This window comes from Saimiri boliviensis, chromosome 21 (assembly GCF_048565385.1).
Source record: "Saimiri boliviensis isolate mSaiBol1 chromosome 21, mSaiBol1.pri, whole genome shotgun sequence".
Taxonomy (NCBI): Eukaryota; Metazoa; Chordata; class Mammalia; order Primates; family Cebidae; genus Saimiri; species Saimiri boliviensis.
In genome coordinates, this window is record NC_133469.1 from 18,042,322 (window position 1) to 18,059,387 (window position 17,066).

A 17,066-nucleotide genomic window follows, 5' to 3' on the forward strand; every position below is an offset into this window, starting at 1 on the left:
TAGAAGTATTGTTTATAATTTGAAAACAGAAACCACCTAAAGGTTCATCAACAAGAAATGGATAATGATGATGTAATCATGAAATGGAATACTATGCAACAATGAAGATGAATCAGAGCTATACGTATGAATATACATGAATCTCACATACATTGTATGCAAAAAAAAGTTGCGTAAGAGTGTTTTTTATACTACTTAAATAAAGGTTTGTGGGGTTTTTGGTTGTGGGTTTTTTGTTTTTTTGGTGTTTTTTTTTTTTTTTTTTTTGAGACAGGATCTCATGCTATCACCCAAGCTGGAGTACAGTGGTACAACTCACTGCAGCCTCCAACTTCTGGGCTCAAGTGATTCTCCTGTCTCAGCTTCCCTAGTTGCTAGGACTACGAGTGTGTACCATCATGCTTGGCTAATTGTTTTTAATTTTTTGTAGAGATGGGTTCTAACTGTGTTGCCCAGACTGGACATGAACTCTTTGGCTCAAGTAATTCTCCCACCTCAGCCTCCCAAAGTGCTGGGATTACAGGCATGGACCTGGCTTTATAGAAAGTTTAAAATTATGTCATATATATATATATATATATATATATATATATATATATATAACTTGGGAATCATATATAATAGAATTATAAATAAATGCAAGAAAATAATAAACATGTAATTTATATAATGGTTACCTCTGGGATGGGAGTTAAGAGAGTGTGATCAGAAAGAAGAACATCAGGGGCTTCAGCTGTCTAGGTAATGTCTTATTTCTTAAGCAAGCTGATGTCCATAGTATTGGTCTTTAAGCCTTTTTCCATATGTGAAATATTTCTTAATTATTATTAAGTTAATAAGTAATAACCACCAGGAGTATTTTCATCACATAATATTAAGTGGAAAGAACAGGAAACAGGGTTGGATATGCACTATACTTCCAATATTGTAAAAACAGAACAAATCAAGAGAAAACCTAAATATAGATTTTTTTAAGACCAGCAGATAATAAGCCAAAACTGTTGGATGTATGAGAATGATTTTTACTGGCTTCTTTATACTTCACAATAGATTATCTGAAGTTTTCATAGTGAGTACTTACTGCTTTTGGAATCAAAATCAAATGTTGCTGTTTTTTAACATGGATATATTCACTGTAGACACCAGGGTAAGCTGGTCTTAAGAGCTCAGAGCTTCCTTTGGAAGCCAAAAGCACTGACACTGAGGGTGTTTGAGCCATAGCAGGGTGACCATCTGTCAAGGCATTCTTATGGGGATTCCTGATGATATCAGATGAATGGATCTTTCTATGGAATAAGCAGTGCCCAGAGCCTTGGTGGCAATCCTCTAAGATGCTAAGAGTGACTTCCTCTTGCTCTTTCAGGTCACAGCTCCACACTTCCCGGTGGTGGTCAAGCTGGGACATGCCCACGCTGGAATGGGAAAGGTATGAGAAACAGACCTTCTACTCACAGTGGACACACCCACAGATTCCCCAAACCACCTGTTCCTCTCTCCCTCTGTCCTCCATCAACCCTTTAGCACAGGCACCCAGAACAGAGTGTCAAAAAGAATCCACAGTACATCTCCCTCACCTCCCCAGCCCACTTCCTCAGAGCTCCTGGTACACAGAACATCTTTTCAGTTTAGTCCTTCCTTGCCAAACACTACCTGGAATTGCTACCTAATCATTGTCTATGATTGCAGCTGAAGAGAAAGGGATGTGGAGCATTTTATTGACCATAATTCTTTTGTGAGGGATTGCTGTCACCATCTCCACAGCCATGTTGTTAGCCCATGTCTTACTTATCTCTTTACCACTGTATTAGTCCGTTCTCACACTGCTACAAAGAAATACCTGAAACTGGGTAATTATAAAGAAAAGAGGTTTAATTGGCTTGTGATTCCACAGGCTGTACAGGAAGCATGGCTGGGGAGGCTTCAGGAAACTTATAATTGTGGCAGAAGACGAAAGAGAAACAGGCATGTCTTACACATGCTGGAGCAGGAGGAAGAGAAAGAAGGGGGAGGTGCCACACTTTTTTTTGAGACAGAGCCTCACTCTATCACCTAGGCTGGAGTGCAGTAGTGTGATCTCAGCTCACTGCAACTTCCACCTCCCAAGTTCAAGCAATTCTCATGCCTCAGCCTCCCAAGTAGCTGGGACTATAGGTGCATGCCAGCACACTCGGCTACTTTTTGTATTTTTGGTAGAGACTGGGTCTCAAACTCCTGACCTCAAGTGATCTGCCTGACATGGCCTCCAAAAATGTTGGGATTACAGGCGTGAGCTACCACACCTGGCCAAGGTGCTACATGCTTTTAAACAACCAGATCTCATGAGAACTCACTCGCTATTACAAGAACAGTAAGGGGAAAATCCACCCCCATGATCTAATCACCTCCCACCAGGCCCCTCTTCCAACACTGGGGATCACAATTTGACATGAGATTTGGGTGGAGACCTCAATCTAAACCATATCAGTCACTGTAGGGCTGACACCTAGAAAATGGCAAACACATCTGGCTCCATGGAAGAAGCCCCCAAAGTCAGTCAACTGCAAAAGTCAGTAATATATTAATTTCACACAGTCACAAATAACATCCTGACAAACTATATTGGTCAGACTCTTTCAGTTTCAAGTGTCAAAATGTTCAAGACGTTAGGATGTCTGAGATAGTTCTTGGTAGATTTTGAGCAGAGCTGGAGCCAGGAGTTCAAATGAAATAGAGCTTGATCTCCCTCTTTATCTCTTGGCTCTGTTAATCTCTACTTGACATTTTCTTCAGGCTGCCAAAATGGCTGTGAGCCATCCAACCTGGTCCCTAAGCTCACCATCCGCAAGGGATAAAGACCCTCTTTTTGTCCAGCGCTTCTATGTCTAATCTCATGGAACCTTGCTTGGATCAATGTGTTCACCCTTAACAATGGGATGGGGAGATTGTTTAGCTCAAATCAGACCATATGTATCAGAGTTCCACAGGAAAGGGGGCTCTGGGGGTTTCCCACAGTTTGCCTCTCAAGCCTCTAGCTCAGACAGAACCAAGTGGGAACATGTGGATCTCAGTACCTGCCACCCACATTGGAGGGGACCTGAGCCCAGACACAATGCCGAACACAGTGGGTTCTAGATAAAGTACAGCTGGAGCTAAACAATGTGGGGCCAAGTAGGCACCTTGTTTTGAATAAGTCCACCCAGACATGAATAATTCTTCACCTCACACCTATGTTCTTCTCCACCTGTTACGGTTCTGTATGCCTAAACTCTATTCCCTTCAGGCAGCCTAAAAAGGAGTGGGTCAGGCAGGTCAGAGCATGACCCACAGCTTGGACATCTGCATAAACTTGGGTGAGTTGCTATCTAACTTTTCTTGGTTTCCTCATCAGTCAAATGATAATTCTAATAACTGTTTTTAAAAAAGAGTCCTCCCTCCAGACTATATCTCTGTAGAAAGTACACGTCGTGAGGGCAGGAAGTTCTGCCTGTTTTTCCACTCCTGTATCCCAGGGCCCTGAGTGGCACCTGGTACACAGGAGGCCCCCTGCCCTACTTCTTGCTTGAGTGGATGAATGAATAATCCCCTCTTTAGCCATCATCCTATATTTGCCCCCCATTCCCTCTCCTCCCCACCCTCTTCCAGCCCAGCGTATGGCTCCAGCCCCTTCATTCCACTAAAGCTGTCCTCTCAGTGGTCTCCAATGACCCTCTGTTGCTAATTCAGTGGGCACTTTTCCATCCTTATTGGAATCCACCTCTATCATTTAAAGTGTCTGGCCATACTTCTGTCCCAAACTCTCCATGCAGTGGCCTCTGGTGCATGCTCTTCTCCTGGCTTTCCTCATCTCTGTCTCTGGCCACTCCTTCTTGATCTCCTTCAAGAACTTTTCTTCCTGCATCATCCCTAACCATGGCTATTCCATCTGCACACCATCCCCGAGTGCTCTTGTCAACTGCCTCAGCTTCAGCTGCCATCTGCATGCCAACAGACTCCCAAGTTGTCTTTTTCCTTCCCAGAGCATCAGGCTCTTATATCCAGTTACCCCCTCTACATCTCTGCCTTGTCTCCTATGGAAACCTCAGAGCCTAAACATCCCAGACCAGGCTCAACATCTTCCCAGAAACCCTCCCCTCCCTCCTCTTCCTCCACTTCCTCCTGTGACCTCCATCTCTACAGCAGGAACCACCAGTCGTTCAGTTGCCTCAAAACAGAAACCTGGGAGTCATCTCCCCCTCCCCCATGTCCAAATGGTCTCCCAAGTTTTGCCAATTGCCCCTCGTTAATGTTTCTGTAACCTATATCTTTCTTTCCCACCACTTCCACCATCTTGGACAGCTCTGGTGAAGTCAAAGCATTCCCAAGATTAAACTCTGTGCCTAAAGCTTAAAATAATCCCCAACAGGACATAAAAAGAAGGAAATACTTGAAGATACTGGTGCAATAGGGAGCAGGGGTTGTTTCTGAGGCTCAGGTCCAGAGGGGCCTCCCAAAACATGGAAGGGAGGGTGCGCTCCAAGGATTAAAAAAAAGACACAGACCAGAATAAACAGGTTTACAGAAATGCTGAGATCAAGGGAAAAGGGCTTTTCTCCTTATTTTGGAATGAGAAAACTTGCAGGAACAGTCTGGACCAAGTTGACGAAACAAGTGATGTCATATTCATAGTTGAGAGAGAGAGAAAAACAAAGCTGGTCCTGTGGTATTTTTCCCTTCTTTTGGGAATGAAGATTTGTCTTCCTGGAGATTAGCAAAGAGAACATTCCTAGAAGAAAGCTGGTAAGGAGGCTGCCAATGAGCTCAGTGTTGCTTGAAATCTACCCAGGCCCCCGCAGCTGCAACTGCTGACCTATCCCAAATTATACTTCAACTCCTTTGTTCTCATACTTTGGTCCCTACTCTATGCTGAGAATCAGAAAATCGATAGGACCCAGTCCTTGTCCTCAAAGAATTGGAGAGATAGTTGCATAAATATGTGTAATGTGTTTTGGGGAGCCTGGTAGAAGGCTGTGCAGAGGGTATGAGGCTTAAAGAACTTAATTCCACCTTGATAAAAAGGCATCCTGGGAGAATTGAAGCTTGATTTAGAAAGACAAGTGCCTGGCCTTTGTTGGTGCTAGTGATTAAGAGCATGCCCAGGGAAAGGAGAAAACTCAGCTAGTAAGAAGAAACCTGGCATCAGGGGAACTGCGTGTGGTTAGGTGTGCCTGGAGATTTAAGAAATCCTAACAAACAAAAAAGACTAGAAGACAAGAGATAGAACAATTACTCCCTTGTATTAAAGCATAAAGTAGTGGACATCATGAGAAACAGAAATCAAAATATGGTGAAACTCTATGCCATTTTGGGAGTGCCTAGGCAGTGGACCACATTCATGGGGATACCATAAGTACCTTAGAAGTCAGTAAGGTTAGACAGGTGGTTGGGAGGAAAATTATCTGCCCCCGGGTGGGGGGCATTTGGGCGTGTCTGAAGGCAATTTTGTTTGTTACAATTTGAGGACGATGAGGGGCTAGTACTGATATCTGCCAGGTAGAATCCAGGGTTGCTGTTAAACATCCACAGCACATAAGACAGCTTCCTACGACAAATAATTGTACTGCCCAAAATGTTAATACAGTCAATCCCACTTACCTGCTGGGGATACATTCTGGGACCCCCAGTGGATTTCTGAAACCACAGATAGTTCTGAATCATCCTGTTTTCTCCTGTACATACCTATGACCAAGTTTAATTTATAAATCAGTCACAGTTTCTTTGCACTTTGGGGCCTTTATGAAGTAAAATAACAGTTACTTGAACATTCTGTGACAGTGGATCTGGTAACTGAGATGGCTCCTAAGTGACTAATGGGTGGGTGGCGTATACAGCATGGACGTGCTGGACACAGGGGTGATTCACATCCCAGGCAGAATGGACGTGATGGTGCAAGATTTCATCACTCTACACAGGATGGTGCGCACTTTAAAACCCAGGAATCGTTTATTTCTGGAAATTTCCATTTAATATATTTGGACCGCAGTTGACCATGGGTAGCCAAAACCACGGATAAGAAGGGACTACTGGAGTATCAAGGTTGAGAAACATTGGATAAAACTAACTTCATTTCCTTTTCTGAACGTTTTACCAGACTAGAAACCAGAGGAAGCCATGTTGATGATAGAGTTCAGTATGTTTTAAAGTATGTTCTGAAGAATTATAATTACTCCGGATGCTAAAGTCTATTTTTGACATATAGGTTTGGAAAACTCTGCATTAAAGTAAGCTCTTAGTACAAAAATTCTTAGAGTCATAAATTTAGTTGTATACAGTATAGGGGTACAAGATCATGGAAAAGTAAGCAGAAATTCCTGGAGTTATCTGACTCCAGAAACGTTTGGCCATTTTCTGTTGAGATGGTTCTCCACTTATTAATTTGTAAGAACACCACGTTTGAAGAACATTAATCCTTTGTCATACTTTGGAACTGTTTTCTCCTTCTGACAAAGGCATATTTGTCTTATTCCATTTTTAGCAATTTTTAAAGTTTTTTTTTAATGCAGGCACATGCCTCCATCTTTGGAAGCAGAATGTTAAAATGACTAAGGGTGTTGATTTGAATCTAAGTCACACCACTTAATAATTAGAGGACCTTAGGTAAGTTGCCTTCCCAACTTTAGTTTCTTCTTACATAAAATGACCATAGTAATAGTATGAGCTTCATAAGCTGGTTGTGAGCATTAAGAGACATTATGTATGTCAAGTACACAGCTCAGTGCTTAGGACAAGTGGCCACTCAAGAAATATGACCTGTCATTATAAGAATGTTCAGACCTGCTCTAGGGACCCAAAATCCAACCTAAGTCAGTAGGGGAGATATAACTAAAAAGCATCATATGTCAGCAACTTTATTTCACTTGGCTACAAGTTTAGTATGACTCAGATGAGGACTGGGTTGCCAAAGTTCTAATCAACAAATGCCAAACAAATAGATGAACATAGGCTCAACTTTATTAGTCATCAGAGAAATGCAGATTACAACTACAATGAGATGCCACTTGATACCACTAGAATGGCCAAAATTAAAAAGATTAATAATGCTAAGTGTTGGTAAGGACGTGTAGCAATTAGAACATACACACAGAAAGTATAAATTGCTTGTAAAAGCATAAGTTTGTACAACCACTTTGGAATATAGCTTGATATTGTCTACTAAGCTGATTACACAGGAGTTATTTTGGGTATACCCAACCTAAATACATGCATGTGTGACCAAAATGCATGATCATAGTAGCTTTGTTTATAATTGCCAAAAATTCTTATGTCCATTTAATAGGACAGATAAATCAAAAATCAATTGCAGTATATTCATATAAATGAAATATTTTCAGCAATAAAAATTAGTGGACTACAACTACATGTAGCAACTTGAATGAATCTCACAAACACACCATTTAGTGAAATAAGTCAGAAACAAAAGATTGCCTGTTTCTATAGTTCCATTTATATAAAATAGCATTAACTCAGATGCATATTTAGGTGATAAAACTGCTAAGAAAATCAAGAGATTATCACCGTATAAGTCAGAATACAAATTATCTTTGGAGAGGAGGGAGGGGATAATCAGGAGATGAGGCAAAAGTGGGCAAAGTTCTAGTTCTTGACTTAGGGGGTAGTTATGTGGGTGTTTGCTTTGTGGTAGTCCATTGAAGTATTGTTTTTGTTTTTTGCCCTTCTCCATAGTTGTGCTATATTTCAAAATAAGATTTTAACAATGTAATTAACCCTTAGGATATGTGAATGGAAAGATGATACCCAGAACAAAAATGAGAGCCCCATACCTAGCTGGCCAGGCCACAGCCAGAAGATTGTGTTGTTCTGGGTTGCACCAATTTGGGTTGGGTTGTTTAAGAGGGACAGTGACAAATTACTGTATGGAAGAATGAACCAAGTAGTGAAGGGATGAGGCATATACCCCAGAAGGACTAGGGCAGTGTGACCAGCATCTTCAGAAACATGGAGGATTGCCATGGGAAGGTAGATTAGACTGATTTTGCCTATCATTGAGTGGGCAGAGTTGGGACCCACTCAGTGATATCAGTCTTATGGAAAGAGCAACTTTCTAACAATCAGAGGCAAATCTTATTGGACTGCCCCTTTAGGTAAGAGGTTCTCATCACTGGACAGTTGGAGCAAAGATGAGAGAGTTAGGAAATTTATTGAGAGTTTCAAGAGATTAGGTATTATGTGAGGTTCTTAGTCTGAGATGTTTGCACCCCTGAAACGGAGACAAACTTGCATGTGTGTTTATGTGTGAATGTGACATGAACATTTTGGGGGAAAAGGGTTCATAACTTCTTTCAGCTTCTCATTAGTTGCCTATGACCACCCCAATTAAGACACCATGGAGGTGACCCTTACATTATCCTCCAATGATGAGATTCTGTGGTTTTAACCAATGTTATGAGCAGTCAGTCCCTTGGAAGGAATTGCACAATATCATGTTGATGCAGAGCAGGCAAGCCCCACAAATGGGGCCCAGCCTGGGAAGTTTCTTGGCTTTGTTCGGGAAAGAATTCAAGAGCAAGCCAGTGGCAGGAAAAAACAGCTTTATTGAGTCAGCAGCAATACAGCTCCATGACTGCTTCTGCAGATCAGGGCTACCTCACAGGCCATGTGTTGAGAGTAGGAGCTCAGGGGCAGTTCTTCAGTCATATTTATGCCCACTTTTATTTGCATGCAAATTAAGAGACAGGCTATTCAGAAATTTCTAGAAAAGGGATGGACCTGTCATTGCCATGGAAAGCAGCAGTAACTTCCAAGTTACTGGCAAGGGTAAACGGGCATGGCACTGGAGGGCATGTCTTACGGAGAGGTGCTTTTGCCTCTTCCCTGCTTCAGCAGTCTTCAATCTGGTCTGGAGTAAAGACCTGCCTCCTACCTCAGTGTTTCCATCATAGGATTAGAAATTAAGTTCAAGGTCAACTGTTGGTATAGTGTTAGAGTTAAGCTTCTAGAATCTGGAGTCAAGGTTCCTGCTTTGAATCTGGATTTACTATTTACTGGTTGTGTGTCCTTAGGCAAGTTTCATAATTTTTCTCTGTGCCTCAATTTCCTCCTCTCTAACACGGGGACAATAATCTCCCTCCCAGGGTTGTAATAATGATATAATAAATTAATCCAGGCTTAGGAAGGTGGCTAGTTCAGTAAATGGGAGCTTAAAAACCCACTACAGATATTCACTGTTACGTTGATTACTAAACCATTTATCTCAGCTAAGATGGAATAAGCAGTTACTCATAATAGACAAAAAGGGGAGAGGAATTGAATTGAATTATGAGTAAATTTTTAAAATAAGGAAATTCAGCATCCCCAGAAGAGGCTGCAGTAACAAATGAACCCCACTCTAGAAGTCATATTATCCTTATTTCATAGATTCAGGCTGTCAGGGCTTGACTCCCAGCACCTCACTTAGAAGGAAAGAACTAGTGGCCTAGAGAGGACAAGGGCCTTGCCCAAGGCCACACAGCAAGCGAGCATCCCCAGTAACAGAACAGGAAAGGAAAGAAAGGCCTTTGAGATCATTCAGCCTCATTTCATTCTTTAGAGATGAGAAGAGTCATAATAATAAGAGCAATAATAAAAGCCAGTGTACTACAGAGCTTCCTCTGTGCAGGCACTGTTCTAAGTGCTATATGTAAATATGTAGGGCAGTCCTCATAACAACCCTATGAGGAGGGTACTATTAGAACTTACATGTACAGATCAGGAAACTGAGGCACAAGCAGTAAATGGTGGAGCAGGGCACAACTCTCAGGCAGTCTGGCTGAGCTCAGGGGAGTGACATGGTACCAGGTGTTGTAACACTCCCCCATGCAAGCATAGGATTTGTTGTCCTTCTATGAAGACCCTAAAGCAGGCATCCCCAAACTACAGCCCGCAGGCTGCATGCGGCCCCCTGAGGCCATTTATCCGGCCCCCCGCCGCACTTCAGGAAGAGACACCTCTTTCACTGGTGGTCAGTGAGAGGAGCACAGTATGTGGCAGCCCTCCAATGGTCTGAGGGACAGTGAACTGGCCCCCTGTGTAAAAAGTTTGGGAATGCCTGCCCTAAAGTGATGAGTGACAGGTTAGGAAACCTCTGCAGACACCCCTTTCTGTTCTGGGTGATGAGGGGGCTGCTCCTCCACGAGGTGTTTTCAGCAGCAGCAGCATCTTACACACCCCGGTTTGGCCAGGTGCGCTGCTGTCATCAGCTCCAAGTGACCTAGACTCAGATCCCTTCTCTTAGGCTGACTCACTTAATGAGCTTTCTGGGCATGGCCTGCCTTTGGAGTGGGAGTCAGTGGCCCAATAACACAGTGATGAAGAGGTAGTATTAGAAAATAAGCAAATAGAGAAATGGATCCCAGGGGAACAGTTAAGAAATCAAAAGGTCCCCCGCAACTGGGAGACCGCCAGAGAGGAGAGTCTCTGTGTTTCACAGATCACCAGAAGCCCAGCCAAAAAAGAGCAGAGGAGAGACTCGCCCACGAGGTGCTCAGAAGGAGAGGAGTTCTGGGACTCTGCGAATCATGAGGGACCCTCCCCATCCCCACTGTCGTCCCTCTCAATCCCACCTCCTTCCATATGTCCTCTCTCACCCACCAGCCACTCCCTTTTGATGGCCACTGGCCTCCTTTATTCTCTGCTTCTCTTGAACACAGTGGGCCCTCGGGAGGGAATGCATTAGTGCCTTACACCTTAATGAAGATTTTAGGCACTGTGCTCCCTTTACACAGCCTCTGCCATGAAGTTGTCCTCTCCACAAGTGCAATATACACAGTCCATCTCATCATTCAGAGACTCCATGCTTGCCAATTCATCTACTTGCAAAAATTCCTTTGTAGCCTCAAAACGAACTCTCGCAGCATTTTTGTGACCATTCACAGACCTGTTCAGAGTCATGAAAAATTTGAGTCAAATAAGATAACACTCTGCCTCCTGGTTTCAGCTCTCAAACCGTAAACAAGTGTCCTTCTTGCAGACTATTTGGTACCAAATTTATGCATTTTTGTGCTTTTTGTTGATGATCTCACTGTTTAAAATGCCCCTGAAGTGTAGTGTTGAAGTGCTGTCCAGTCTTCTTAAGTTATATGCTTTTTGAAAAAAAATACGTGTTTTGGATAAGTTTCACTCAGACATAAATTACAGTACCATTGATGTTAAGTTTAATGTCAATGAATCAATAATATATATTAAGATGTCTTTCAACAGAAACACACGTAACACGAGTTTATATATTAATCACTGGATGAAAATATTGTGACCAGAGGCTTAGAGGAACCTAACTCTGTATTTCTTCTAGGAGCAATGGGTCAGTATTAGCTTATTCAGTGTTCACCGCAACTTTGTAATACATAACTACCATTGACAATGAGAATCACCTGCATGTGTATATTTGACTGTGTGTGTATATATATACATATGTACATGTATATATGACACACACATCTTGTAAAGAGTCCTTAAATTTGCTTCCTGCCTTTGAAAGCTAAAATGCCGTGATTTTAGTTAGCACAAACAGAGCTAACTAAAACAGTCATTCTATGCCTCCGTGTAACCTGATGTTCACCTGTTGAAGACAGGACCACCTGGATCATGAAGTCATTTTTCTTATGAGGTTTTAGAGCTAAGATCTCTACCTGAGATCTTCCTCTGCCTCCTTCTGCATCCTCACACTATCCCTGGTTCATGGGAAAGAGCGCTGGCCTGGTTTGGGAAATCGGGGTCATCCTGCCAGCCCCACACTTCCTGGGGACAGCAGTAACCACCTGTGCCAGTCTCTTAAACCTGTAAATGTGATTTCCCTTTTTTCATGATTTTCCTCACCCAGTCACTTGGGAGAGCTAATGAGTAAATGTGCATTAGAAAGTCTAAAGCTTCATGGAAATAAGAGATTGGGAAATAAGCAAAAGAGAGTATGGCCAGGTGTGGTGGCTCACACCTGTAACGCTAGCACTTTAGGAGGCCAAGGCAGGCAGATTGCCTTAGCTCAGGAGTTCAAGACCAGCCTGGGCAACACGGTGAAACCCCATCTCTACTAAAATACAAAAAATTAGCTGGCATGGTGGCGTGCACTTGTAGTCCCAGCTATTTAGGAGGCTGAGGCAGGAGAATTTCTTGAACCAGGAGATGGAGGTTGCAGTGAGCTGAGATCATGCCACTGCACTCCAGCCTGGGCAACAGAGCAAGACTCCATCTCCAAAAGAGGGGGAGAGAGAGAGAGAGAGAGAGGGAGAAAGTATGGGCTTTGGGCTTAGACTGATGATGGGGAAAAGCAACTGATACTGGGGTTATGAGCTTGGCTCTACCATTTGCCAGCATTGTGACCTTGAGCAAATTTCTTAGCTTCCCTGGGCCTCAGCTTCTCTGGGATAACTCAGTTCAGATTAAAGAGATGAATAAGCAAAGAGAAGGAGGATATTAACAATTCCCAAGTGCCTGTGCACCACAGTGGGTGCCTTGTGCATCTTCTCTAACCTTCAGAGGCACTTCAGAGGTATCTCTGATCCCTGTTTTGTAAAGGTTCCAAGAGTCATTCTGCCCAAGATCACTGGTAGGTGGTGGAAGCAGAATTTGGACTGAGGTCAGGGACCCTCAAGAACGCCCTGATGGAATCATCTCTTCCCAGTACAAGGCAAGGAGCCAACATAATTGGAGAGTTTATTTATAAAGAATTTCACAAGGCCCCACCCGAGAAACATGTCAGTACCTTTGAGACTAGCACTGACCTTTTGCATATGAACTGCTCTTGTGTTTTGGTCAACTGATCTCACATCAGGCCTGAAGCCAAGACTGAGAACATTTATTTCAAAAGAATGATAAGAAAAGGAAGAATACCACAGCCTGGCCCTGTGTTTTAAAAACAATGTGCACCATCTATGAACCCCATTTTGTCAAGAGGGACAGAGGCCCCAGAACAGACCCATTTGGAAGAAGTAAATTGCCTCTTCTTATGAGCACTGATGCACAGAACCCCTCCGTAAAAAGCAGAGAATATCATTTTTTTAACTGACAGACAATGAAAAGCAATAAGATTTCTTTTTTTCTTTTCTCTGTTTTCATAATGATGTCTGTTGAGCCATCCTGGCATTGCAGCTAACAAAGGCCAGAGAATTCTTCCCCTTAGGAGACCCTCAGACAGAAGAGGGGCACACATCACCCGGTAGGGTGGGAGACATTGTAATTTACCGAATTCCAATCACCAAAAGCTCCTTGCTTTTCCCCAGTATCAGTCACATACAATTTACAAAATATATCCATGTTGGGAACCTTTTGAGGTTCCCAGCAGTCCTCTGAGGTGGATATTGCATCATGATGTAATCGTAATGGGTTTGTTTGCCTGATGCACAGCAAGTCAATGAACCAAGGCAACAGGGAATGCAGCAGAGAAAGAGTTTAATAATCATAGGGCAGCCAAACAAGGAGACAGGAGGAAGCCTCAAATCCACCTCTCTGGGGAGTTTGAAGCTAGAGATTTCAAGGGGTTTGGAGTGGGCCAAGGTGTCCGGATTATTGATTAGGCAAAGAGTGCAAAGTAAAGTCATGGGACAGGGAGAGGAAGAAATTGCATTGTCATGCTGATTCGATTCCTCCGTGGATGTTTTCAAACTAGTTGGCATTAGCTGTTCTTCTGGAATTCAGGATTGGAAGAACATCTTAAGCAATTCTTAAACAAAAAGTTTATGAGTCCATGGTCGCTGATCATATCTATAGGAACAATGGGGATATAAATCAATTTTAAACAAAAATCTATGATTCTAAGGTTAGAAATTCTATCTATGGGAACAATGCTGATGCAGATGGTCAGTATCTAGTGCTACGTGACTTTCAGTTGCAAGGAAGTGGGCCAAAGTGCAGCCTGATTAGTACTTAATACAACCGTATTTCTGCACAGGACCCAGCATGTAATTCTTGTTAACTCTGTGAGGGCAGTTTCAATGGTACTCATTTTACAGATGGGATAAGCAGAGATCAAAGAGGAGAAATGATTTGCACAGGGCTTCATATCACATACACATGTTCTTTCCACTGGTTCTGGCATCCATGCCAGAGGAGGTAAGATTCCAGAGAGTTCTGTCAGACCTTTTGGAACACAGCCTGTGTGTCTATTGAGGGCTTTTCTAGCCAAAATGCTCAGGCATAGCCCATTCTTAGCATTAGCATGCAGGAGAAGCAAGACCCTTCAGCTGCTTCAGGAGAGGAGGCTGCTAACAGCTGAAGAGAAGGACCTAGAGGCTCCCAGCCACTCCAACAGATAACAGATCAGAAGCCAAGGGCACCGATCTAGATGACCTGGGAAATGGGCCCTGAAGTCAGGTAGTCCTTGACAGCCTTGATACTCAGTGTGCCCTATGGAAGTACTGGCAGCATCCGTATCACCTGGGAGTCCCTTAAAAATGCAGAACGTAGGCTGGGCACAGTGGCTCACACCTGTCATCCCAGCAGTTTTTAGGAGGCTGAGGTGGAGAATCCCTTGAGTCCAGGAGTTCAAGACCATCCTAAGCAACACGATGAGACACCCCCCCCACTGCCAAAACCTGTCTCTACAAGAATAAAATAAATAAATAAATAAATAAATAAATAAATAAATAAAAAAATAAAAAAAAATTAGCTGGTTGTGGTAGCATGTGCCTGTGGTCCCAACAACTTGAGAGGCTGAGGTAGGGGAATCACTAGAGCCTGGGAAGTAGAGGCTGCAGTGAGCTGTGATCACACCACTGCACTCCAGCCTGGGCAAGAGCAAGACCCAGTCTCAAAAAAAAAAAAAAAAAAAAAAAAAAAAAACGGAGAATGCAGACCTGCTTCCAGACCTGCAAAATCTGAATCTGCATTTTAACAAAATGCCCAGGTGATTTGCAGGCTGTTCTGCTTAACCACTGGTCTTGACCAAGGGATACAAACTCAGACCAGGCATTAGCATGAGTCAGGGGCCCAGGCTGGGACTTTGAGGCCATCCTGCAAGGGAAGTCACAACTTAGTCCCAGCCAGAGAAGCCTCATCTCCAGATTCTCTCTAAGAACCAGTTCTCTGGGTCCCCAATATCCAGACTCTTGATTTTAAAATATTGACAACTAATATAAAAATCTTTTGAAACACTGTGTATGTCAAATAAAACAGTCAACCACTTAGGGTATCTTAGGATGCCAGTTTAGTGCCTCCAGCTTCAGACAAAAGACACTGAGTTTGACCTTACCCTCTCTGTACAGGGAACCATTGGGCTTAAAGGTTAAGGCCACAGATGTACAAAGGACGTAAGAGTTTAAATCTTACTCAGCCAATTCCTAATTATATGACCTTGGGCGAGCACTTGACTTGCAATCTTTGTTTTTCTCATCTGTAAAATAGCCCCAGTTGGCCGAGAGCAATGGCTCATGCCTATAATCCCAGCACTTTGGGAGGCCAAGGTGGGCCAATCACCTGAGGTCAGGAGTTCAAGACCAGCCCGGCCAACATGGTGAAACCTGTCTCTGCTAAAAATACAAAAATTAGCTGGACATGGTGGTGGGCACCTGTAGTCCCAGCTACTCAGGAGGCTGAGGTCGAGAATTGCTTGAACCTGGGAGGCAAAAGTTGCAGTGAGCCGAGAATGCACCACTACACTCCAGTCTGGGTGGCAGAGTGAGACTCCGTCTCAAAAAAATAAAAATAAAATGAGCCCAATAAATGTTCCTAGTGGAAAAGAGATTAACCTAAAGACTAACTGAGATAACACACTCTTAAAAAGTTGTGGATACTTTAGAGATGTTGATTCGCTTCCTCTAGCACCTGACTATGCACACAGATCCCAGGAGATCTTGTTAAAATGCAGGCTCTCATTCACTAGGTCTGGAGTCCCACCCGCCTGGGCTTCTGAATTTCTAACAAGCTCCCAGGTTATATCAATGCTACTAGACCATGATCTAGGCCGGGTGTCCCCAAACTACGGCCCGCGGGCCGAATGCGGCCCCCTGAGGCCATTTATCCTGCCCCCTGCCGCACTTCAGGAAGGGGCACCTCTCATTGGTGGTCAGTGAGAGGAGCACAGTATGTGGCGGCCCTCCAATGGTCTGAGGGACAGTGAACTGGCCCCCTGTGTAAAAAGTTTGGGGACGCCTGATCTAGGCAAAGGTCATCAAACTTTTCTGCACAGACCGGGACGGTACCTAATTGAGGCTTTGCAGGCCACATGGTTTCTGTTGAAGCTACTCCGTCTACCCTTGTAGTGGGAAAGCAGCCGTAGACAACATGTAATGAATGAGCAGTGCTATCTTCCACTGGAACTCTGCTCGTGGACACTGAAATTTGAATTTCATATCATTTTCACACTTCATGTAATATTGTTCTTTGTTTGATTTTTTTCCCCAACTACACTAGTCCCCCGTTATTGGCAAGGGGATACATTCCAAGGCTCCCGGTGGAGGCCTGAAACCATGAAGAGTACCAAACCCTACATTTACTGGGTTTTCCAATACATACACATCTATGATAAAGTTTAATTTATAAATTAGGCACAGTAAGAGAGAAGAAACAATAAATAATAATAAAATAGGACAATTATAACAATCTACTGTAACAGAAGTCATGTGAATGTGGTCTGTCCCTCTCAATATGTCCTGTTGTATGGTACTCACCTATTTTTGGACCATGGTTGACTGTAAGTAACTGAAACCACGGAAAGTGAAACCATGGATAAGGGTTTAAAATTTAAATTCCTGGACTCAAGCTATCCACCTGCCTCTGCTTCCCAAAGTGTTGGGATAACAGGCATGAGCCACTGCCCCTAGTTAAGCCAATATTTTTCAAACTGTGAGTTTGAAATCGGTCATCAAATCAACTTAATGGATCCCAACCAACATTTAAAAAGTAAAATACACTAGAACTGAAGATATCAGAATGCCTTGAACATAATAAGGGCAACATTTTTAAAACTTTTAAAATTTTAAAAACTCTTCTTAACCCATGAGCTATACAAAAACGGATGGTGGGCTGGCTTTGGCCCTACCACAGACCATAGTTTGTTGATGCATGATCTAGGTTATCTTCAAGTCTGGGCCTGGCCATCTCCTTCCCCCACCAGGCTGTAAGGT

General features: G+C 43.2%; 1 protein-coding gene across 6 annotated transcripts in view; it reads left to right on the forward strand.

Moving 5' to 3' along the window:
• The window catches only part of SYN3 (synapsin III), a 509,993-nt gene that overhangs the window by 428,096 nt on the left and 64,831 nt on the right, over positions 1 to 17,066 (forward strand). For all 6 annotated transcript variants that reach the window (XM_074391364.1, XM_039463248.2, XM_074391367.1 and 3 more), the window contains exon 7: positions 1,364 to 1,426. In XM_074391364.1, coding sequence (XP_074247465.1) covers positions 1,364 to 1,426 — 63 coding nt within the window. The remainder of the gene's footprint in view (positions 1 to 1,363; positions 1,427 to 17,066) is intronic.